Source organism: Pelophylax lessonae (genome assembly GCF_965119305.1).
Source record: "Pelophylax lessonae genome assembly, chromosome: 10".
Lineage (NCBI taxonomy): Eukaryota > Metazoa > Chordata > Amphibia > Anura > Ranidae > Pelophylax > Pelophylax lessonae.
In genome coordinates, this window is record NC_138777.1 from 89,792,953 (window position 1) to 89,817,316 (window position 24,364).

At 47.6% G+C, this 24,364-nt stretch overlaps 1 protein-coding gene across 1 annotated transcript in view; it reads right to left on the reverse strand.

The window, feature by feature from the left end:
- Positions 1 to 16,133: 16,133 nt before the first annotated feature.
- The window catches only part of SPDYC (speedy/RINGO cell cycle regulator family member C), a gene marked incomplete at its 5' end in the record, with an annotated part of 70,945 nt that continues 62,714 nt past the window's right edge, over positions 16,134 to 24,364 (reverse strand). Inside the window, one exon of the mRNA XM_082269572.1 lies at positions 16,134 to 16,555. Coding sequence (XP_082125698.1) covers positions 16,494 to 16,555 — 62 coding nt within the window. The 3' untranslated portion in view covers positions 16,134 to 16,493. The remainder of the gene's footprint in view (positions 16,556 to 24,364) is intronic.

The following is a 24,364-nucleotide window of genomic DNA, read 5'->3' on the forward strand; positions in this document are numbered from 1 at the left end:
GTCCCCTGGACAGGACCAGAATTCGATCTTGTACCCGGAGCAAACCAGTTTGCGAACCCAATCGTCCTGAGTGAAGGAAGTCCAGGGTTCCTGAAGAAGTGCAGACATCCCCCTCACCCCTGAGAAGGGTGAGGGCGCCCCTTTATGTTGAAGAGGACTTGTCTGCAGCACCGGACTGACCGGCCTTGGGCTTGCCCCAGGGCTTCTTCGTTCCTCCAGAAGTTCTAGTACGGGAAGAGTCTAAAGGCCCGTACACACACACACAATACAATAATCAGAAGTAAAATTCTGTCCGACGAACGACCTGCCGAGTTTTGGATTGAAAGTATAGTGCTTTCGACAGCCGATTACAGATTTTTGGACGACAAAACTGGATGTGCAGGCTATAAAAATGTTATCATACGTCAAAACAACGTCCGATTTTTGTTTAATTAATACAGTTTTCGTCCAAAATATAAATCGTAATAGCAAGACTACGCATGCTCAGAAACGAAAGAACAAAACAATTCAACACCTGACATTACTTCTGAAGTTGAATTCTGTTGTACGGGAATTTTCGTATGAAAGTAATCTCTTCGTTTTTTTGTTGCATGCTAGTCTCATAATCAAAAGTGGACGAAAGATCGTTCGATAATCTGTTATCGCGCATACAAGGCTTTGCCCTCAGTGGATTGAGGAAGAAGAGTACTCTTCCCCCGCCAGTCAGGCCGTTGATTAACTCATCCAATGAGTCGCCAAACAACCAGTCCCCCAGAAAGGGAAGATCAGATGGGATTTGCGAGTGCCAAATGACACCTGCGTCTGACGCTGCAGAATCATACGCCATTTTTAGAGTTTCCCACACTGACACTAAGTGCCTCCACCAGCTAACTTTCCCACGTGGCTGCAAATGACGACACCCTCAGGGTGACCTGCATTTGTGGCAGCCATAGCTACCTCAGAATCGGAGGATACAGGAGAGGCAGGTGAGGGCATAGCGCGCTTTTTACTAGTGGTATTTATTTATTTTTTTTAAAAAACAAATCCACTGGCAAACCCCCTGAATTAAAGTGCGACTCACGGCATGCATCGCTAAAGGGCGTTGGAAAAAAACACAGCCAGAGCTGACACTTGACAGCGGTTAGCTTTGGGCATTATCAAGGCAAAACACCTTTTTGAAGAAAAGTCAAAACCCTAGTCTTCGAGAACAAGCGAGGGTGCGCCTTCAATGATTCACACCATGAAATGTACAATTTCCACGTACGATGATAGGGCCAGGAAGTCTACTTCCAGGAAGACCTCAGTTATGTAGGAATCAGAAAGACAGCTATCCTTCAATACCTGGCTTTTAACAGCCACCCTGCTAACGCCAGCAATTGTAAAGCAGGATGGAAGATTGGTCCTTGAGACCGCAGATCTTCCCTGAGAGGAAGTCTCCAAGGTGCATCAGTGACCAACCTAGGAGGTCTGCATACCAAGACCGGCGAGGCCAGTCTGGGGGCCACCAGAATGCCTGGAACCCTTCCACTTCTACCGAGCGAAGAAGCCTTGGCAGACGTTTTAGTGGAGGGAATGCATAAATCAGCCGATACTTACTCCAAGGAGCCACCAGTGCGTCTGTGGCATCGGCCGGATTTCAAGACCTGGCTACAAACCTCTGAACCTTCTTGAGTCAAGAAGCAAACAGGTTGGCGTCAGGTGTCCCCAACCAGACACACAGGAGATGAAACACCTCTGGGGTGTAGGGACCACTCCCCCTGATAACTCAGATAATCCGCCTGTCAGTTCTCCACACGTGGGATGTGCACAGCAGAGGGCTGGAACAAAAACTTTTTTGCCCAATCCAAGATCTCAGCCACCTCCCAGGCCGCCAAGACACACTTGGTGCCCCCTTGATTGATGTAAGCCACAGCCGTGGCATTGTCTGATTGAATCCGGACCAGACAGACAATCTTGCAGACGATTTGTCCAGTGGCTCAGGCAAAGCTTTAGCGGTCTGAGCTCCAAAACATTTATCGGAAGTTTGGACACTTCTACTGTCCATGACCCCTGGGCGCAGAACTTCCCCAGCCTGACAGGCTGGCATCCGTGATTACCACCGTCTAATACAAGGGAAGGAAGGACTTGGCCAGGCGTAGTGCTAACGAGTGAAGCCACCATAGTAGAGCAGTCTGTGTTGTGACTCAACCAAATCAGTGTCCTAGGACTTTGGATCTTTGTTCCATTTGACGTGAATCTCCCTTTGTAAGGGTCTCGTGTGGAACTGAGCAAACGGAACTGCCTCAAAAAGGTTAACACCATCAGACCCAAAAGGCCCTCCTGCAAGTCCGCAGAGGGGACAGATTTTAGCCAACAGCAATCGGATTGCCCCATGCAAGCAGGGAAGATTTTTTTAAATTGATGTTCCAACCAAACTTTTGCAGAGTTTGTACAGTGATCGTCAAGTCGCCCAACAGGGCCGAATAAGAGTCCACTCAATAAGTGATCGCCCAAGTAACCCAGTACCGAAAACCCCATTGGCGCAGTAATGCCAACACCAGAGCCAGCACCTTGGTAAAAACCCTGGGGGCGGAGGCGAGACCAAAGGGTAACACCACAAATGGATAATGCTCCTCCTACAGCGAAGCAAAGAAAACGCTGGTGACTAGCGTAGACAGGGATGTGTAGATATGCATCCTTGATATCTATAGAGGCCAAAAAATCCCTTTGGTGTAGGGACACTACTATTGTTCGAATGGACTCCATTAGAAACTTCTGTACACGCACAAAGCGGTTCAGAGCCTTGAGGTCCAGAATTGGACTTACTTTGCCTTCCTTTCTGGGCACAGTAAACCGGTTTGAATACATTTCCTGAAAACGTTCCTAAGAGAGAACCCTCACAATCACCGCTAGCTTCTGCGTGCCAAAAAATACGGGCCCGTCTATTACGCGGTGCCTTACCCTTAGCGGATTCCAACAAAGACCCAATTAGGCAGTCCCCCCTAAAGGGGAGATCTGTAGAGCCTTTTTAGAAGCCTGATCTGCAGACCAGCGTTTTAGCCACACCATGTGTGGTAAAAATTATTGCATTTAGAGCAATGCCACTGACGTGACAATTTTGTTACAGTAGGCGGGAAAAGGGAGTACCTTCGCCGCCTTTAGGGGATCTGCGGGCTCCGAGGGAACCGGTGCTCCCCCCCATTAAAATTTTCTGTACCGATACAATCAGTGCATCCACCAGCGCCCTTGCATGTGCAGTTAAAAAATGAATCATCCTCACCGCAGCACACCCGAAGTGCATGAACGCAGACCCAATAGAGAGGCTATATGCCAAGCTCACCCTGAGAGCATAACAAGCAGGGGAGGTCATTGACCACAGTCCTGCAAGGAGATGCCGGCTAAAGATCATAAATGACATGAGAACATAGCCCCCCTATAAAGGGGTAGAGGGGGCCAGCTGTGATGCAGACGCACAGGCAGAGTGTCCCCACGGCACCCCCCTGTTCGAGAGGGAGCACGAGGCAGTCCATATGTCTGCCCCCTGGGGGGGGGATGAATAGTGCGGATGCCCATCTGAGCTGCTGCCCGGGATGATAGAGCAGCAAACTGCCTGGTCAGCAGCATAGTCAGCCAGCCTCGAGTAGTCCCCAAAGCCACAGCCTAAAATTGGGGCCCGATCTGGGTCGCAGGTCTGCCGTCAGCTCTATCAGCAGTTCAGACAGCCTGGTCAGGCACTCCGACAGACAGACAGACAGCCAGCCATGAGTTTTCGGCCCAAAAAGGACACTTTTTGAAGTACCGACAGTACCAAATTGATATCCTACAGGAGGTACCAGGGATCGCACTGGAGGAGACAGATTGCGAACTGCACAAAAGGGTGAACCAAGAACGTCGCAACCAACGGCCTTTGGAAAAATATGGCCAAAAGGAGAGATCTGGCCCTTGATGGCGCCCAGAGCCAAAACGTTGATCTACACCTAGTTGTAGAACTCCAACAGGCTAGACACAAAAGGAATAGGGAGAAACCCCCAGGACTCACACCAAGTAATGTACACCTTTCCAAACTCAGTTAAAAGCTAGGAAATCTAAAGTAGGAATCACCCACTCCCAACAGCACCTTTCAATAGCCAGGCCGTTAGTTACTGGCTTGGAGAAAGATCTTCCCCAACGCAGGATGAAAGATTGGCTCTTAAGAGGAAGACCGGCGAGGAGCCACCAGAATGACCAAAAATCCCTTCTACTTCAATTTCAGTTGAAGTAAACTGCAGTTTCGACAGAAGTAGTATTGGAGGAAAGGCATAAATCAGACAATACTGACCCCCAAGGGGCCACCAGTGTGTCTACAGTGTTGGCCAGAGGATCCTGAGAACTAGACGCGAACTCTGCACTTTCCTGCTTAGACGAGAGGCCAACAGGTCCACATTGGGGGTCCCCCAACAAAGGCACAACTGATGAAACCCTGATGAACACCTCCGGATGAAGAGACCATTCTCCCAGATCCAACATCTGCTGACTGAGATAGTCCACTTGCCAATTCTCTACCCCCGGAATTTGCATAGCGGAGAGGGCCGGAACATAGTTCTGCCCACCTCAAGATACAAGCTACTTCCCGGGCCGCTAGGGCACTCCTTGTGCTCCCTTGATGTTTGACATATGCCACAGCCGCCACTGGGCGTCCCTGCAGACAACCCCTCCACTGAGAGACAGTCCAATCACCAGGATGTTGAACTGCAGACTGGACTCCTCTCGAGTCCAAACACCTTTGACTGACTACACTCCCAAAACACCTCCCCACCCAGACAGACTGGCATCCGTGGTGACCACAGTGTAATAGAGGGGGAAGAAAGGATTTTCCCAGGGGAAGCACCGGAGCCACCATAGAAGAGACCCCCTCCTACCCCAACTCAACAGGATCAGATTGTCCAATGACTGCAGATCGTTCCATTTGGCCAGAATCTCTTTTTGCAGACGTCTGGTATGGAACTGAGCAAACTGAACAGTCTCAAATAAAAAGGTGAAAACCATCAGGCCCAGCACTTGCATGCAAGTCCTGAGCCACGCCCGACAGTTGGACAACAGGAGCCGAATCACATCCTGTAGCTTCAGAAGTTTTGCCTGTTGGAAGAAACACCCGGGCCGACTCTGAGGCCAGCGTCCGACCCAAGTAGTCCAGCTTGGTGGACGGAGTCAAAGCAAATTTCTGAAAATTCAGTGTCCATCCGGAATGGCTAAAGAGTTTGCACAGTGATGTCCAAGATATCGCTAGAACCCAAAAAGATCCAGATGGAGGAAAGCTACCAACGTGAGTATAGACTCCTTTGAAATTTCTGAACTCGCACAAAAGCGGTTCAGTGCCTTGAGGTCCAAGATCTGACGAACCTTGCCTTCCGTTCTGGGAACTGTAAAAAGATTTGAATAAAAAAACCTTGAAAATGTTCAGACTCTGGAACAGACATAATGAGTCCTTGTGCGAACAGGTTCTGCACTGCCCCATATAGCCCTATAGCCAACCGTGAGACAGGCGCAAGTTGAAAGGAAAGAACCTGTTGGAGGCATGGATCAAAACTCAATCTTGTAACCGAACCATCTCGTGGACCCATTTGTCCTGAATGAGCAAGGTCCACGGTTCCGGAAAAAGGCGAAGACATCCCCTCACCCCAGATGCGGGTGAGGGCGCCCTTTAGGCTGGGAAAGGCTCGGCTGCAGAACCGGTGGTGCCCGCCTTTGACTTCTCATTGCAGGGTCTCTTAGAGCCTCCCACAAAGTTATGAGTGGATCTTGAACCCCTTTCCTGCGATCCAGACAGACGAAAGGGCCGCTTGTGAGCCGAGGGGGAAAAAAAAAAAAAAAAAAAAAAAGACCACGTTTACGACGAGGTTCTTTACTCCTAGCAACCCGCGTAAGTAATGTACTTACCGTAAGGCCCTTGATCTCTTCCATAGAAGCACCGAACAAATGGTCACCTACAAAAGGTAGATCAGTCAGTACCTTTTTAGAAGCCTGGTCGGCCGATCAGTACTTCAAATCATGCAGCAAATATTCACCGCCTTCACAGATACCCTGCCAGTCAAGGGGGCTGCATAAAAAGGATGCATCACAAATGTACTGCAACCCCTGAATCAACAGCTCAGGAGGGTGTTGACCACCTTCCAGATCCTGGCGTAAAAGTTTTGCCCATCCTGTCAAAGTCTGGGATACCAAGGTGATAGCAAACACCGGCTGCAACACAACCTGCCACATTGAAAAAAGGTACTGAACCAAAGCATCCGCTCTCTTGTCCACAGGATCCTTAAAGGATGGAGAATCCCCCACCGGCAAGAGTGTGGCCTTATTTAACCTGGAAACCTGAGAGTCCAACGATGGAACCATACGTTTCTTCAGGAGACTCTCCTCAAAAAGGACATCTCCTAGCGAAACACTTAGGTATTCCAACCATGTGTTTCAGGGAACCCCCATGGACTAGTGACAATCTCGTCAAAATAGGCAGGAAAGGGAAACCCCTTTGTCACCTTGGAAGATTTGCAGATGCCAAACAGCACCGGCATCGCCAATTCAGCATTAGCGGAGTCCTCCAACTTTAAGGTTTCCCGCACTGACAATTAATGCCTCCACCAGTGCTTTTTCACACGCAGCTGCGAAAGAGGAAGATGGCAACACTGCACAGGACCCCACTAGACACCAGGGAAGAAGGCATCAGCCAGGAGGGGACCCCCCGCTGCCCCAAGGTACAGGCACCCCCAATAGGGGGGCCAATACAGACACCCACCACTCTCCAGCCCAACACCAGAAAAGCCCCCTACCTAAAAATAGCCCCCTTTTGGGAGAGCATGGCTGTAAGAGGGGAGGGACAGGTGAGGGCAAGGAGGACAAAAAGAGGGGGCCTACCAACCCCAGGGAGGGCCCACGTCCACCCCAGCAATCCCAAAAGAAAGGGGGGGGGGGACACTACTCACCACACTATCAGGCAGGTGCTACTCCCAGCAGTCCACCGCACCATCTTGGAATGAGGGTGCTGCGGCCCGATGTACGCTGCGACTGATTGGGACGGCTGTCATGACCAGAGCTATGCGACCTCACGAGGCATTTCCCTCACTGGCCAGCCCCCGTCCAGTAGGGCTATGTCACGGCCAACCTAGTGCAGAGCTAATATTTGCCATCACCTTAAGCATTGTGCTGGGTTCTCTGTCTAGAGACCAAACACTATTTAAGCACAGGAGCTGAGGGGGAAAAAAAAAAAGTGCCCATCCCCACCATTGACAAGTGAGGAGATCCCTTGTATGGGACTCCTGAAATGTAAGTCATATGAGAGTGTATTTGTAGGTCTGGCAAATAAGCTGCTATAAACCATTCGCTGACAGTGAATGTCCTATGTGTCTCAAGGAGTAGCTAGCGCAGCGCAGACATGCGCCTTGCATTCTTGGCCAAAGGCATTGGCAACTACGTCAACCAAGCAGCAATGCGTTTGCGTTTGTAAAGCCCACCAAAATCTAAAAGATTAAATGTTACCTTCCACCAATGTCCGGCATTTAAAAGGAGGATTATACAAGTGAAAAGACAACACATAAAAAAAACAACAGGTCACAACAGCGAGACCCTGGCTTACCTCATCTATGCTTTAGGTTTCTGAAGAAGACCAAACTTCACCCATCACTGTGGGAATATCCCAAAAGCGGTCTTCAAGGTATGGTTACCACAGCCTCAACTTTTATAGCATCCTGAAGCAAATAACTCATTGCACTATGTGCCAAAGTGAGCGCTGAGCACAGAATCCAGTGTCCAATGCAAGTATTACAAGCCAGCTTGGGTGATGTATATTTTAATAACTGTACCCAAAACCTGCATCAAGGCAATCAATCTGGAAACTGCTTGTGGGTCAATGCGATTAGCAGTTTATCTTGATAGGTGGTGTCAGTTAAAGCATATGGGGGGGGGGGGGGGGATGTTTTATACAATGCTTCTCCATTTTCCAGAGAAGAAAACAAATCAACTAAAGCACATTAGTAGAAAACTGGAGTCCCATGGTGGGTAGGTTTATATGAAGGGGCATTCCTAGCAAATCTTGTCCGTGTCCAGCCACCTAAAAAGGTAGCAATAACTTAATAGTAGCACTATACCCTATGTATAGTGTATATCAGTGGCGGCTGGTGCTCAATTTTTTTTTGGGGGGGGGGGGGGGCGCGCAAACAGAAAAATGTAATAGGCCTTGCGGCAAAAAAAAACGCTGTAAAAAAATTGCTTGGCTTTGAGGTCACAAAAGTGTGAAAGGGGCCTTCAGTAATTAAGGTATAGCATGCCCCCTTCAATGCAGAGATGCCAGCGTGCCCCCTTCAATGTAGAGATGCCAGCGTGCCTCCTTTCAATGCAGAGATCATCATACCCCCCTTTCAATGCAGAGATGACAGCGTGCCCTCTTACAATGCAGAGATGCCAGCATGCCCCCTTTCAATGCAGAGTGACCAGCGTAAGCGTGTCCCCCGCACGAGACCAGTGCACTTACCTCAGGCTGTTTTTATCCTATGAATATATTTTTGATGTGTGCAATTGTCAGACATCCCTGGAATCAATAATTCCGGGCTGTGAAGATAGAAGTGTTTGGGGGGGATCTGGTGAGTGACGCAGTGTCTTTATATAGAGCCAGGCTCCTCAGCTGCTGCACACACAGTCCGATCTTCCTGAGGATCTCCAGCAGTCAGCACCGACAGGGCGGATCTGTACACACCGGGAGGGAGAACTCACCGGGGGTTGGGATTGAAGGAGAGCGGCGGCGGCTCGCGGCTTCTCTTCAGTTCCCCGGCATCTCTAGTCCTCCCCCGGCTCCCGCCTCCTCCCTAAGCCAATGGCACGGGGTTTGCCTTTTGGCCAATCAGGAAGCACGTATCAGACCCGCTTCCTGATTGGCCAGGAGGAGGATCCGTGTGACAATAGCGAATTCTCATTCGCTATTGTTACACAATGGGTGAGCACAGGGGACACTGCTCTACGCCCCAGGTCCACCTTTTGCTGCAGCCTATTAGAGCATCTGGCTCCAAATTAGGTGATGCAAAAAAAAAAAAAAAGCCCCATTGGACTCCATGCGTCCCGCACACCGCCTGTAGATTAGGGGGCCGGACGCATGGATAGGAGAGGAGGCGCCCCTGTGGCCCCAGCACACCGGCCGCCACTGGTGTATATATATCAAAAAAGGATGAAAGAAAAGGCCACATTTCCAAACATGAAACAGTGCAGATAATCTCTACAAAGACCAACTTGTAAAATATATTTACCTTCAATTAAAGTGGCTAAAGTAAACAGTCCATATAGAGTGCAAATAGTCCACATGCAAGCCAATAGATCGTGACCAATCTATGACTAATTAAATTGAAGTGGGAACCACAAAATCATTATTTTGGGTCATTTGTGTTCCAGAGTGAACTGGCAATCTCTGCACTTCCAAGTGTATTCCACACTTTACATGTGCCACTTGGACCATTTACTTTTGGGCACATGGAATATCTTTCACAAATGAGCCTGTGTATCAATCTTTATTAAGTTACAAAATTTTGTTTTCTTTCATCTAGGATGTATTTACTATACAATGTTAGGGTATAGAACTACTCTAAATTGACTTAATTTGGCATCAAAAAGTTTTAAGTTTTGGTACCTTTACCCAGTCATTTATTTTGACCCCAGCAGAGATTTTTGTTTAGAATACCCAAAAAAGGTAGCAGCATAAAACCCATGGTCTAACTACAGATCCTGTGACCGGCACTGTACAATTAAGATGTTCTGTTCCTAGCAAATAGGATCCAAACAACAACAAAAAAAAGCTGCATCTTTTACAAAAGTAATTTGTACACCAAAAAAAAAAAAAACACGATTAGGGATTTAATTTCACTCGTGTGAAATTTTTTTGAGTACCAGCACATTTTAACCCTACATTCACAACTATGCGTTTAGTGCATTTTGTAGTCTGCAGGAATGTACTACAGTCCATTTGAGACCGTTTCCTATGGTACACATTCATATCTGCTTTTTCAGCCGATGCAATTTTGCAAAGGGTCAAGGACATCCTCCCAGATTGCATTTTGCGTGTAATAAACGTCAATGGACCCTCCCCAAAAATGCAAGCAGGGCTCTAAATTTTAAGTCCTTAGCTACAAGCCAGGCCTTAACGGCTATGAATTGGGGGGGGGGGGGGGGAGAAAAAAAACCCTCAAAAAAATAAAGTGTACACAATTGCGACAAGTCATTGTAATTGAATGTATTTAAAAATGACATTTGCTTTTTAATCTGCAGCCGCCGTAATTTAAAAAATAAATGAATAAAATGCATTGCAATATGGCTACCTGGAGTTGTTCTGTACACCGAATGTACAGAGTACAGCTCAGAAAGATAATTTACTGCTTGTGTGATTGGCTCACTGGATTGTTCGCAGAAGCCTGCCTAAGGCCCCTTCACACTTGTGCGACCTAGAAGTCCAAAAATTTTGCAGTGATTTTGACTGGACTTGAAGCAATGCCTGTGTAATCTTGAGGTCCAACACCCTGCGCAGAGGTGATAGCCACCAAAAAGACCAACTTCTGAGACAGCACAAGCAGGGGAATCTCCTGAATACCCTCAAAAAAGGAGGCTCCTGGAGGACTGAGCACCAAAACTGAGGTCCCAAGGCAGTAACAGATTGCACTGGAGGAGCCAAGTGCAGAAACCCCTGAGGAAAAATACTCACCAGGGAGGGTGGCCAAGGGCCCTTGAAAGAAGCCTGGTAAGGCCGAGACCTGGCCCTTGGTAGTACTCAAGACCAGTGTCTGCTCAACCCCCTCGTTGAAGGAAGGTCAAAATCCAAGCCACCGAAAGAGCAAGAATGAACCCCAAGAGACTCAACACGCAATGTACGTCTTCCACATACCACAGTAGATCTTTCTAGAAGTAGATTTCCTAGCTTAACAGCATTGGATAGAAGTTTGAGTTGGTGATTCCATCAGCACCTGCCATTCAACAGCCAAGCCAGCACCTGTAAAGCAGGATGGAAGATTGGTCCTTGGGACAGCAGATCCTTCCTAAAGGGGACGTTTCAAGGAACGCCGGTGACCAGCCACACCAGAACGGCACACCAAGCCTGGGGGGGGGGGGGGGGGGGGGCAGTAAAATGACCAGAATCCCTTCTGCCTTAATACTGGCTAGAAGTCTTGGCAGGAGCTTGAGAGAGAGAGGGGGGCATAAATCAGGTAATACTGACACCATGGGGCCACAAGCACATCTGTGGCATGCGTCAGGAGGATCCAGTGACTGAGCCACAAACCTCCGCACCTTTCTGAGCCGGGGCGCCAACAGATCCACCTTGGGTATGCTACACCGGATGCAGAGGCCACTCCCCCTGGTCCAACACCCGCCGACTGAAATAGTCAGCCTGCCAGTTTTCCACCCCGGGAATGTGTACAGGGGAGAGGGCTGGAATGAACAGTTCTGCCCACCTTAGAAAGCCAGCTACCTCCACAGCCACCAGGACACTTCTTGTGACCCCTGGTGATTGACATAAGCCACGGCCATGGCATTATCTGATTGAATGCGCACTGAACATCCCTGAAGTTTATCCGTCCAATGGTCCAGGCACAGTCTGATTGCTTGGAGTTTCAATGCATTAATCTGTAGAGTCCAGTTCCTAAGCAGAATTTTTGCCTCTTTAGCCAGACAGGCTGGCATCTGTTAACCACTGTGCAATACAAGGGTAGGAAGGATTTTCCCAGCTGAAGCCACCATATCATAGACCCTCTCATTCCCTGGATCGGATTGTTCAGAGACTGCGGATTCTTGTCCCATTTGGCAAGAATCTCCCTTTGCAGGGACCTCGTATGGAACTAAGCAAACTGAAGCTCCTCAAAAGGTAGACACCATCAGGCCCAGAACCCGCACGCAAGTCCAGAGGAGACCAATTGCAGCCTGCAGTATCTGGACTCAGAGTGCTCCTTCCCCCTGGAAAAACTCCAGAGTCCGACCCAGATAGTCCAGCTTTGTGGACAGAACCAGAGCAGAGTTCTGAAAATTCAGAATCAAACTTAACTCCCTCAGTACAGTGATTTCAAGGTTTTCCACCAGAGCAGTAGGAGACTTTGCACGCAGGAGGAGGTCGTCCAAGTAGACATATACCATGATCCCCCATTGGCGTAACAAAGCTAGCACCAGGTCTAACACTTGTGAAGACCCGAGGAGCAGAGACGAGACCAAACTAACACCACAAACCAATAATGCACCTCTCCCAGGGCAAAGCGGAGGAAGCACTGGTGATTGGCACATATTGGAATGTGAAGGTAAGCATCCTTGATGTCGATCGGCAAGAAATTCCCCCCTGATGCAGGGATGCCACCACTGTGCAAATTGACTCTATTCTGAACTTCTGCACCCGCACAAAGTGCCTGAGGTCCAGGATTGGACGCACCTTTCTTCCTTCCTGGGAACTGTTAACAGGTTTGAGTAAAAACTCAAAAACAGTCTGATGTCAGAATCAGGACAATCACCCCTTAAAGTAACAGATCTTGTACAACCCCGGGTACAGGCACGAGTTGGAAGGAGAGAACCTCGCGGGGGGTAAGAGCAAAATTCAAATCTTGTAGCTAGACTTCAGGGACCCACTTGTCTTGAACCAGGGAAGTCCACAGGTCCAGATGGGGGAGAGAAGAAAGGTACTCTTTCCTCCACCCCCCCCCCCCGTTAGACTCTTGATGTCATCCAGGGTAGCTCCAAACAGGCGATCTCCTTGAAATGGAAGATCAGTGAAGGCCTTTTTAGAAGTCCAGTTCACAAACCAGCATTTGAGCCAAAAAAGAAAAAAAAAAAACACACAGAAGGACCACTGCTGAAACAGAGCCTAGCGACTAGGGGAGCCCGATCGAAAGAGGCATCACAGACAAGCTGCCGCCCCTGGACCACTTGGTTTGCTTTGTTCAATTTGGAGACTGGAGGGTCCACCACCGATGGAACAGTCCACTTTAAGGACGGACTCTTCATGGGGGTACCACATTGCAAATCGCCTAGGGACCACAAGGGTACGTTTTGGCTGTTTACTCTTTAGCGTCAATTCTGTTAAAAAAAAAAAGGCATCTGGATGGCTTGGGAGTGCTAAAGGGAACTGACAGACATCACAGCTTTAGCTGCGCCCTCCCATTTTTAAGGTCTCACGCAGATACAAAAATCGGTGCTGCCCCCAGCGTCTTTTCTTGCGAGGTTGCAGAAGCGGAGGAATCATCCTCATTAACTTAGAACTCAAGGCACGTGGTCGCAGACCCAGCAGAGTGAGCCACATCCGCAGCAGCCAAATCAGACTGCTAGCCAGTCACCCAAAAACCACTTGCACAAAAAGGACTCCAGGACCATCGATGGATGGTTGGGACCCGGAGGGCCTCACAGACAGGGGATCAGGTGGGAAAATGTGCTTCAAAGACTTCATGAGTAGTTCCCCCAAAAAAAAATAGCGTTAAAAAAAAGCAACCGAATGGCAGCACCACTTGGTTGCCAGTAAAAGCACCTAATCAATTCTCAGCAGAGAGGCAGATGACCCCCACCAGACTCACCAGCCAGCAGAAACAGGCACCAGGATAATCTGCATTGCACATGCGGCAATCAGGAAGGACTCCACTGTCATGGCCACCGCTATTTTCAATGGCAAACCACCGTAAAATGGCCACCAGACTACACAAGCATGGCCACTTTGCATTGAGCACACAGGCTACAGCAAAATGGTGGCCCCGCGTGGCACCACGAGGGATCCCTAGGCCTCAGAAAACAGGACAGGCAGGAAGGGTGGCATCAGTGAAGGCGAGGAGGCAATATGGCCAACCAGACTGATGAGGGGGTGCCTAACGGGAGAGAGGGGAAACCAGGGGTCAGGCCACCCCATGGAGAGCCCCAAAGCCCTCCAGGGAGATGGGGGGGGGGGGGGGGGGGGGGAGTTACTCAACATACCAGGAACCAGGCAGACACTGCTACTTGACACCGCCACCTCTCCATCGAAATTGGGGGCGGTCGGCCAGGAGGAACGCTGCAAATCGGGCCAAGACCTGGCCGCATGCGACCTCACGAGGCGTTTAACTCACAGGCCAGCCCCCATCCAGTAAGGCCATGTCACAGTCGACCTGATGCAGAGATGAGGTCCGCGCACGCTTGCCAGACTGGGGTGACCACCGGATCTAGATTTACCAGCCAGTCGCCCAGTCCAGCAGTTGATTGTAGCTCTCAAGGGGGGAAAAAAAAATTGCAACATTTATTCGTATTGAATGTAAAAATATATACATATAGGGTCAAAATTGTATATGTATCTATATGGGGATAAATTGGTGCTGCTACCATAGGTGGAGATGTGAAAAAATATCAAAAGTGGTAGATGTGACACTCGCACTAGCTGGGGATTGTAGACATCTTTTATACATACATATACACCTTGACCTTTTTGACATGCATATACACATTCAAACATTCATTATTCCCGCATTATGTATACGCCTTACTCAGGCATTGTCCATTAGGGTTGGCTGGCCCTTGGCCGTCTCCCCTGGGAGCTGCATTGCATAGCGAGCACCCTCCCCCCCCTTTCCTCTCTGGCACGGGGGATTGGGTGGGCGGCGCCACGCCAGGCGTCTGCGTGTGACGTCATTCCTTGGCGCCACCATGCCGACGCTCTGTTTTCCAATCCTAGTGTATTTAGGCAGCCGGCCTTACGGTCTGCCTACAGAGTTTACCGTTCTGCGGTAACCTCACCATGCACCAGCGTGACGTTGGGACCACAGTGCGGGACAGGTTCGGCACACACGGGACACATGTGGTCGCTATTTGGGTTTCATTCCGGTATGTTACTTCTGGCTCTCCTTTCTTGACCACCTTCTCTCCATTGCCCCAGCCATCTCTACATTTCTTTCTGCACACTATTATACTCCCCACTTGGGCTCTTCCATATAGTGGAGGATTTCCTTGGTCTCACACTTGATATCTTGGGTATCCATTTATATTTTTTCCACACCCTTGTTTCCGTTCGGTGTCACATCTACCACTTGATATTTTTTCACATCCCCACCTATGGTAACAGCACCAATTTATCCCCATATAGAATTTTGACCCTATATATGTATTTTACAATATATATCTTTGACAGATTCTGGATGCTTTGCTGCCATACAATACAAGCTCCACAACCATGCACTCCAGCCCACATTCGCCCATATGTGTGGTGTGTTTTTGACCTCTCTGCCTGCCCTCAGCTCCCGTGGGAGACTATCCAAGCCATGCCTTACTCCCAACGCCTGCCAATATTCATAAAGCAACGCAAATTCTGGGGATTAGAGGATTATGCCTCCTTTTCCCCATCGCTCCAGTTTCATGAATCCTCATTTGCCATTTTACACATTTCTTTCAAAACAGACTACTCCTGATGAAGTGGTATAGATAATCCATGATACACATCGAGTTCAATGATGTTACAATTACAACTAATACTCCAATACTGTTGATAATTGCAGTTTATTAATGTTTACTATTAGACTGAATTGATGGAATTGTGGAAATCTGCTATTGGTTTTTATGAATACTGGAAAGGGGATTATTTGTTTTCCTACTCTACTGATGCAGTATATCATGCTATGTTTTTATCTGTATGTATTGAATAAATGTGGTATTTCTATTTTCCCTCAAGCCTAGTTGTGTCTTTCATTCAAAGTCCCAAACTCCTTTTTTATGCCTATTGAACCGGGATGGAGACACATGACATATCCCATCGTGTGGTCTCACTCAAAGTCCCAAACTTCCCACCTACATACATGTCAGCAAAAAAAAACTGACAGGTGTTCTCCACTTTCCAAAACTGTCATTTGTTAACTTAAGTCTTACTAAAACTAACCTGCTGCATTGCAGCTAACCACATTCTCAGCTAGGATTGTCAGGCAAGAAATGAGAAAAACAATAAAAAAAAACAGTACAGTGAAACAAGGAGCCATGCAAAAAAATGTTTGGGTTTATATACATTTTTAATTGTACATTTAAAGCCAGATGTATCATTTCAGACCACTATAAACAGCAACAAGATTGAGAATAAGACGTTAAACATTTATTTAAAAGTTGACATACATGAACAGCATACAAACTACTGCAAAACCTCTCCACAACCTCTGTGGCAATCACAGGTTTATGATTGCAGTTACTGCCAATGCAGGAATCTCTAGCATCACATCTATAGACTTCAATTTTTTTTGTACTTAAAGTGCAGGTTGTAAAAAGTGCAATACTTCAGACTTGGGACTCAATAGTGATTATGGAACATTTTGCAATGCCTTTTAGTAACTGATTCAAGAAATAATACACCTGGTGATCATTTGTGACCAACCCACAGAACTTACCACTTTTACAAACTAATGCAGACAGACATTCTAAAGCTTAATAATTTAGATAAATATTCAAAGGCCAAGCCCCAATTAGGGCCCCAGTTCTACACAAGGCAATGAAGGATCCAGGATAAGTGCTTTAAGTTGCTTGCATACTGGCTTTGGAAAAGTATATAATCGGGCGTTCACATAGCACTAGAGGCACCATTCCAGAGTTGTCCCTCCAGGTTCCAGTCCTACTAGTGGTTCTTGAAACACTGCAAAAAGAATATAGTTACCAATAACAAATTTGTTTAGGACAGTAAACACTAAAAAATATTTACGGCCCACAGTGCAAGCCAATGCTAGCTTATTTGCGCTTCTCCCTAATTGTTGACACCATAGAAAGGCTGTACTTTCCCTATACTGCAAAACATCAATGGATGCCTAATACTTCAAGTTTTAGGGTACAGGCAATACCCCCTTGCTCCACTATTAAGGTCTGAGCGATGTCACACAGGGGCCATGAGGATCTCACTAACCTTAAATTCCTTGTGCAGAATTGGGTTTAAGGCAGATAATGGAAGTTCTGTCTTCTTATAGTGCCCCATATGAAGAAAATTGGATTGGTCTTAACGCAAAATCCTTTTCTCTGATGTTCATTGACTGAAAGCTCCAGAATCTTCTTGACCATTGGGTTATGCTGCCCCCTAGAGGAGTAGGACACTAGGCAGGAAAAAGCTTTACCACACCCATGGGGCAGTTTCAGGGGGTATACTCCACTTCCTGCTATAGCCATTCAGTTTTGTTACAAGCAGTGTCAGAAGAAAAATAATCCTCTTGACCATGTCAAACATGAGGGGTGGGCAAAAAAACAGCAGAAAAAAAAAATAAAAAATTCCCAAAGACTAAACCTAGCCAACCAGGTAACATGGAGCTCAACCAGGAACAACTGGTGATCCCCTGAAAACAAAACCTCAAAAGGGGACCAGTTCCTCTCAAGCAGCGGCCTGCAAAACTGCAGCCAAAAGCAGCATCTTCAGATACCAACACATCTTTGTAAAATTGTGAAAGTGTGCACAGATGACCAAGAGGCCACCTTGCAACCCTGCATCACTGACAAAAGCAGAAGGCCCAGGAGGCACTAAGCGCTCGCGTAGAATGCGCCTCAAAAAAAGGGAAAGGAAGAACCTGACCCTTGATTGAATAGGCCTGCACTACCGTCTGATCTGGAAATGGTCGCGGCAGACGCAGCCAATTGCGAGGTTCATCCGTAAAGAAAGCGTGATTTCCTAAACTACTGTTGCTGCCAGGTACACCCCTGATCGCCCAAAACACATCCAGAGAATGCAAGGCAATCTCCTTAGGAGGCTTAGGACACAGGGAAGGCAACAATGTCTTCATTCAGACAGAAACCAGAGACAACCTTAGGAAGAACTGAGAAGGGCAAAGCACCACTCTGAACCACCAATAAGGTGGACAAGACAAAGCTGCCAGCTCAGACACCCTGCGCGCGAAAGTAAATTGCCACCAAGAAGGCTACCTTCTTGGACAATCTAAGCAGAGGAATCTCGTGACTATTTTCAAAAGGCGGTTTCTGAAAAACCGACAGTACCAAATTGAGGTCCCACTGAGGCAACAGACTGCACCGGCGGAGCCAAGTGGCGAACCCCAGAACAAAGGTGCAAACCAAAGGAATGTGCAGCCGAAGGACGTAAAATAAAACAAAAAAAAAAAAAAAATCGCCAAGGCCAAGACCTGGCCCTTGATACCCAAGGCCATGTGCTGTTCCACACCTTTGGAGGAACGCCAAAATTTGAGCCACCGAAAACAGGGAGAAACCCCCAGAGTCACACTACGCAATATCAGACTTCTAGACGCAATGGTAAATCTTTCTACAGGTAGACCTTCTAGCCTTCAATAGCGTGGGAATCACAGAGTCAGACAACCCCCCTAGCCTTCAGCACCTGGCTTTTAACAGCCAAGCCGAATGCCAGGACTAAAGCAGGATGGAAGATCGGCCCTTAGGCCAACAGGTCTTCCTTGAGAGGGAGTTGCCAAGGGACATCGGCAACCAGCCATACTAGGTCGACGTACCAAGACCGGCAAGGCTAGTCTGGGCTACAAGGATGACTGGAATTTCTTCAGCCTCGATTCTTCGCAGACATCTTGGCAGTTTGAGAGAGGGAAAGGCGTATACAAGACGGCACTGCCACAAAGGAGCCACCAGTGTGTCTGACATCAGCTAGAGGATCCCAAAACATTGCCACGAATCTCTGCATCTTCCTTTTGAGACGAGAGGCCAACGGGGGGGGGGGGGGGGGTTCCTCACTGGAGACAGCTGATGAAATACCTCCAGGTGAAGTTACCATTCTCCTTGGTCCAAGGCCTGTTGACTGAGGTAATCCGCCTGCCAATTTTCCACCCCTGGAATATGCACAGCAGAGAGCTGGAACAAAATGTCCCACCCACCTCAGAATGGTCGGCTACTTCCCGAGCTGCTAGGACACTTTGTGCCCCCTTGATTGACATATGCCATGGTTTGATTGAATCCGTACCAGACACCCCTGAAGATGAACTGTCCAATGGGCCAGACAGTCTGATTGCCCAAAGTTCCAGTACGTTGATCGGTAGCCTGTGCCCTAAGTTCCAGTACGTTGATCGGTAGCCAAACCCTGGGCACAGTATGTGTCCAAAACACCTCCCCACCTGCACAGGCTGGCATTCGTGGTGATCACCGTCCAGGGGAAGGAACGATTTTCCCCTGTCGAAAAGATGGAGCGAAGCCACCAAATCAGGGACACCTGGTACCCCAGCTCAACAGGATCAGATTATCCAGAGACTGGAAAGGAGGGTTTTTGGTGCCTCAGATCAAGGTGTGGGACTTTCAAAGGCCAACACATAGAATAATATCTTGATTTATAATAAAATAGGATTTATTTGTATAAACATACAAGGTAGGTGAATATACCTTTGTTGGGTCACAACAGGTATAATGCATAAAGTGTATGGGTTACAGACCCATGGGTAAAGGTGAAGGAGAGTATGAAAGAAGTGACAGTGATAGGGTGACAATATCTCTCTAATGGTCCAAGCTTCTTGTACGGCGTTGGATCTTTTTAGGGAGAATATTCAAGTTTCCTACGCGTTTCGGCAATGAGCCTTTGTCAAGGAAATTATGTCAGCCATCTCTGTGGATATATTTAGCAATATGAGCATTTGTTATGTTGGACCAGTTGGAAACATTTGTTTCAAGATGGTCACATAACCTGGTACGTACTTGAAAGATAGGAATATTTTGTGCCTGGGCCCGCTTCTGTTCCTCAGTTCCCCAAAGGAATCAATTGGACGTTGCTACTGGGATATATAAATGAATATATAATATATATGATATATAATGTTTATACATATACAAGTAATGTTCAGTAAGTACTTACTGGACATATATTGTCTTTAGGCCAGGGGGGAGAAAACGGTATTGTACCGTCTCGTATCTGGTCAGATCTGTGTGTAAAAGAAAAATGCTAAGGTTTAGGTTTGAAATAGTGAGTTTTATTCCACTGGATCCTTGTTTGTGCACTTACTTTTGAAAATATATAGTAATGTACAATTCCAGTATCCTCCACTAGGGGGATCTGGTCCGGCTGGTCCTATAAGTAGTATGCAGTTCCAGAGGCCTCCTCTAGGGGGTGCTGGTCCGGCTGATCCTGTTCATACTGGCAATGGATGGACAGGGAGAGCTTGATTATACTTATCCAAATAAGGGAATACCATCAATGCATGTGTTTGCATTGTGGTATACTCACTGTTTAAATCGATGTCCAAGAGTTGGGAAAAACCGGAAACGATCATCTGTTACGCAACTGCGCTGGTACTGCGCATGCGCAAGGGGTATATAAAGGCCGAGAATCAGAACAGGGCGCCACTTCCCTCAAGCTGAGGGACCGTGAGGATGCCTGGACCTTGGCAACCTGGATTCTATTTTTCCCCAACCCGTCTTGATCTTGAATCAGAAATCCACGGGGAAAAAAAAAAAAAAAAAAACAAAAACACAAAGCTGTCCCCCCACTCCAGATGTGTAAAGGCGCCCCCTCAGGCAGAAGGACTTGTTTGCAGGTTTGGAAGGACCTGCTCTTGGCTTACCAGGCCCTCTTGGAACCTCCTGAGACAATCTGAACAGATTTGGATCCTTTTTCTTGAGGCCCTGAGAAACAAAGAAAAAAACACGACCACTCCTGCGACGATTCCTTGCCCCTAGCAGCCTGTGGGAGGAGAGTACTCTTCCCTCCTGTGACTCCCTTAATGATTTATTCCAGGGAAGACGAAGACCAAAACAGGGAAGACGATCAGAGAGAAAAGGAAGTCCAGGAGTCAGCACTAGGAGGTCCACTGCCACAGTCACTGCCCAGAAGGCTCCAAAAACATGAGCACCGTGGCAAAAAAAATGGCCTTTGAATTTGATATTTCAAAAATCTGATCACCTGGGAAGGAACAAGGTTTGACTTCTGTTTAGGAGCCAGCCCAGACTTTCCAGGTGGCTGTCCTCTTTAGATCCCTCCACAAAAGCTTTTGTGCTGGCAAACAGGAGATCATCCAGATATGGCACGACTGACACACCCTCCAACCCGAGGGGTGCCAAAGCTTCTGCCATAATAGTTTGTGAAGATCCTTGGGGAAGAAGATAGCCCGAACGGCAGGTCTCTGAATTGGTGGTGCGAAATCCCCCCCCCCCCTTTCTCTGATCGCCAACCTCAAAAAACATTTGTGATGTTGGTTCTATGGGGACATGTAGGCAAGCATCCTTCAGGTCTATAGAAGCACTCTGCTGACAGAAGCCTCCTCACTGAAAAAAAAAAAAAAAAATTGTATCCATTCGGAACTTCTTGTACTGAATGGATCTGTTTAAAATCTTTAGATTCAAAAATCAAATAAAATAATTTTCCCTAGATTCAAAATCAAATACAATTTTCCCTAAGGTTTCCTGACTAGGAATGCATGCGAATAGAACCCCAGTCCTAACTGGGGAACAGGAATGAGAACCTCCTGCTGCCAAAGCGAGTGTAGAAGGGCAGTCATTGACAGAGATTTCTCCTGATCTATGGAAACCTGCGTAACATAAAAAGACTTATCAAGATTTCTGAGAATTCCAGTCCGTAGCCTTGTGAGATCACCTGAAGGACAACCCGACTGGACGTCACCGTTTTCCACTGTGGAAAAAAAAAAAGCCTGAAATCTTCCTCCCATGGTTGGAAAACAGTCATTGGGTCGAGTGGATTGTGAGGTTGAAACAAAACCCCGGTTCTACCTCAGACCTCCATGGTGTCTTGTATCCTGCTTCTTTAGCATCCTGGGCCTGGTGAAAAGGACAAAAATTGTTTAACCTGTGGCATTACCTTTAGCAGGAAAGGCCTTTCTCCGCCGTCCTGTCTAAAAAGGGCCTCAAGATCAGGGCCAAATACCAGACCCCCTTCAAAAAGACCACACAGCTTCACCTTGGAGGCTGAATCCCTTAACCAAGTCTTGACCCACAAAGCTCTACGTGCTGAGTTTACACTAAGGCTGAAGATCTTGCGGACAACCTTAGATTCTGCAGATGCATCTGCCATGTATCCAACAGCTTTATGCAGATCTTTAGGAGGGTGGTCACTGCCTCGATACGCCCCTTCAATTGCTCCAGCCAATAGTCCATATTCCTGGCTACCATTGAAGCCATTGCCAGTTTAAGGTTAGAGTAGAGTCCCAGGCTCTTTAGAGGAAGTAAACCCATTTTTTTTCTTCCCCTGCAAAGTAAATGCATAATGCGCTAGTAAGCATCGCATACTAGCACATGCTGCGACACTTACCTGCAAACTAAGCCCGCGTTGTCCCTGCTGCCGGTCGCATCCATCTTCCTTCTGGGTCTGCGGACTCTGGCTGCATTACTAGCCGGAGCCGCGTGACTCCAAATCCGTATTACGAGAAACCTGGGAGAAAGCCGCATCGAGTTTGGGTCGCTTGTTCCAAACCTGGGCACTCTCCTCAAAAGGAAATCTGTTCAGTCGAAAAAAAAAAAAAGGGCCCTCTGGATCCTTCCATTCCCTTTACAGCATCTGAAAGTACCCTGTGAACCGAGAACACAATGCTTAACTTCACCCATACTCCGATCCATCTTATACGATAACTGCGCCTTATCCTCCTTGATGTATAGGGTAGTATAGATGGTTTTCAAAAGGTTGTCCACCTCCAGGGACAGTCCAATGCAAGGAAGACCCACTCTCTCCTCTCCCTCTGATCCCGGGGGAAACACTTCTCTCCCCGCCGGAAAGGACATCGTCTGCCATCCGGAACAAGTGAGAAGCCCAGGACGCAAAACAGCGCCTGCCGCAGCCCATGCCCCCCAGCCCTTGCCAGGCTAGAAGGAGAAGAGACACCGGAACAACTTGGCTGGTCCTAACAAAACAGCATACAGGTATGCCCCTTACTTTTCCCCACCTAGAGAGAGCGTGCGAGAGTGTAGCATACCCCTGCAGCACTTCCACCATGGCGGAGGAAACACTACAAACTAAGGCCATGGTGGAAGGGGCTGGACTTTAAAGTGGTGACTGCAGTGTTACCTGGGAAATTAGGTGGAGCTACGCTCTCCAGGTGCTGTCCTGAAAGACAATTTGGGAAAAATATGTTCCGTTCTGGAGGTGTGTCAGTCAATGAACGAAAGGGAAAACCCATTCTCCAGGTCACACAACAAAAGGAGACAAAAAAGGTTTTGTTCAAGGTGATGCATACAAGCAGCACCTTTTCTATAAAGTGTAGTCACTCCTGCTACCATAACCACTTGTGAACCAAGATCTCTCTAGGTACATCCTGCAAGACAAGTGTCTTGGGAGAACATCTGTGGAAACCATCAATGCGGTGGGATTGTTTGGATGCCACTGTACACCAACCATGGTCTGGGATTTACAATGTCCCTGATCAACAATGCTTGCTTTGGGGGTGGTAAGGGAGCCAATTAAGGGTTTTGTTTTTCCATTACATCTAGCCACTGCACACACTGCAAATCCATCCTACAGGGAACTTCCAACCGGGGACTTCTCTGCATCCTGCCTAGCCTATAGTCAGCCGAGTGGGAGCTCTACCATCCTTAGTGGACGTCATACAAGTCCTCCTAGTTGCATGTGCCCTGGTGGCGGCGCTGTAGTACAATCGGTCACTTGCTGTGTCTACAGCAGATGACAGATCACTGTACTGGGGCCAGTCCTGATGGAAATTACATGGCATTTGTACACAATGAATGGCTTTTATTACCATTTATTGCGTACTAGCTTGGTGATCCAATTGGTCAGTGATCACACACAAACAGGGTGAATCACAGCTCTCACAATAGTACATACTGAACAGGACTCTGATTCCTACTGCAATAACCCCATTCCCACCCTATAGCCGAAAGACTGCCACAGCACTGGTTTACTTTGCCGGGAGGGCGTACATGGCCGTCCTGTGATCGCGCTGCCCACGCTCTGATCACCGAGTTCTTCGGACTCAGCTGATCACAGATCAGGGTAAAGGGCCAATCCGTAGCCCTTTACCACATGATCAGCTGTGATCAATGACCACTATTCACAGATGTAAACACAAGCTGGTAATCTGCTTTTCTTTCCTGACAGCATGAGAGGAAAGAAGATAACCATCTTGTGTTAAAAGGAAAATTGCAGTGCAGTCCCAACAGTGGAGACAAATGACCCGTTTCCAAAAATGTTATACCTTAAAAAGTGTTTTCTTCATTTGTTTAGTAAAAAAATAATGTCCCAGAGGTGATTAAATACCACCAAAAGAAAGTTCCATTTGTGTGTGTGGGGGGAACACAACATTTCATATGCGTGCAGTGTTGCATGCGCAAAAGGGACAGCACAGAAAGCTAAAATTTGGCCTGGGTAGAAAGGGGGTAAAAGTGCATTGCAGGCAAGTGGTTTAACTTTATTGTAATTGTACTGTCTGCCCTTAGGTTTTAAAGCACTGAGTAAACTATTGGCGCTATATAAATCCTGAATGGGTATGACTGGATGCTATTCAATAAATTATGGCTTACAAACGGTGATCACTGGTAAAAGCAA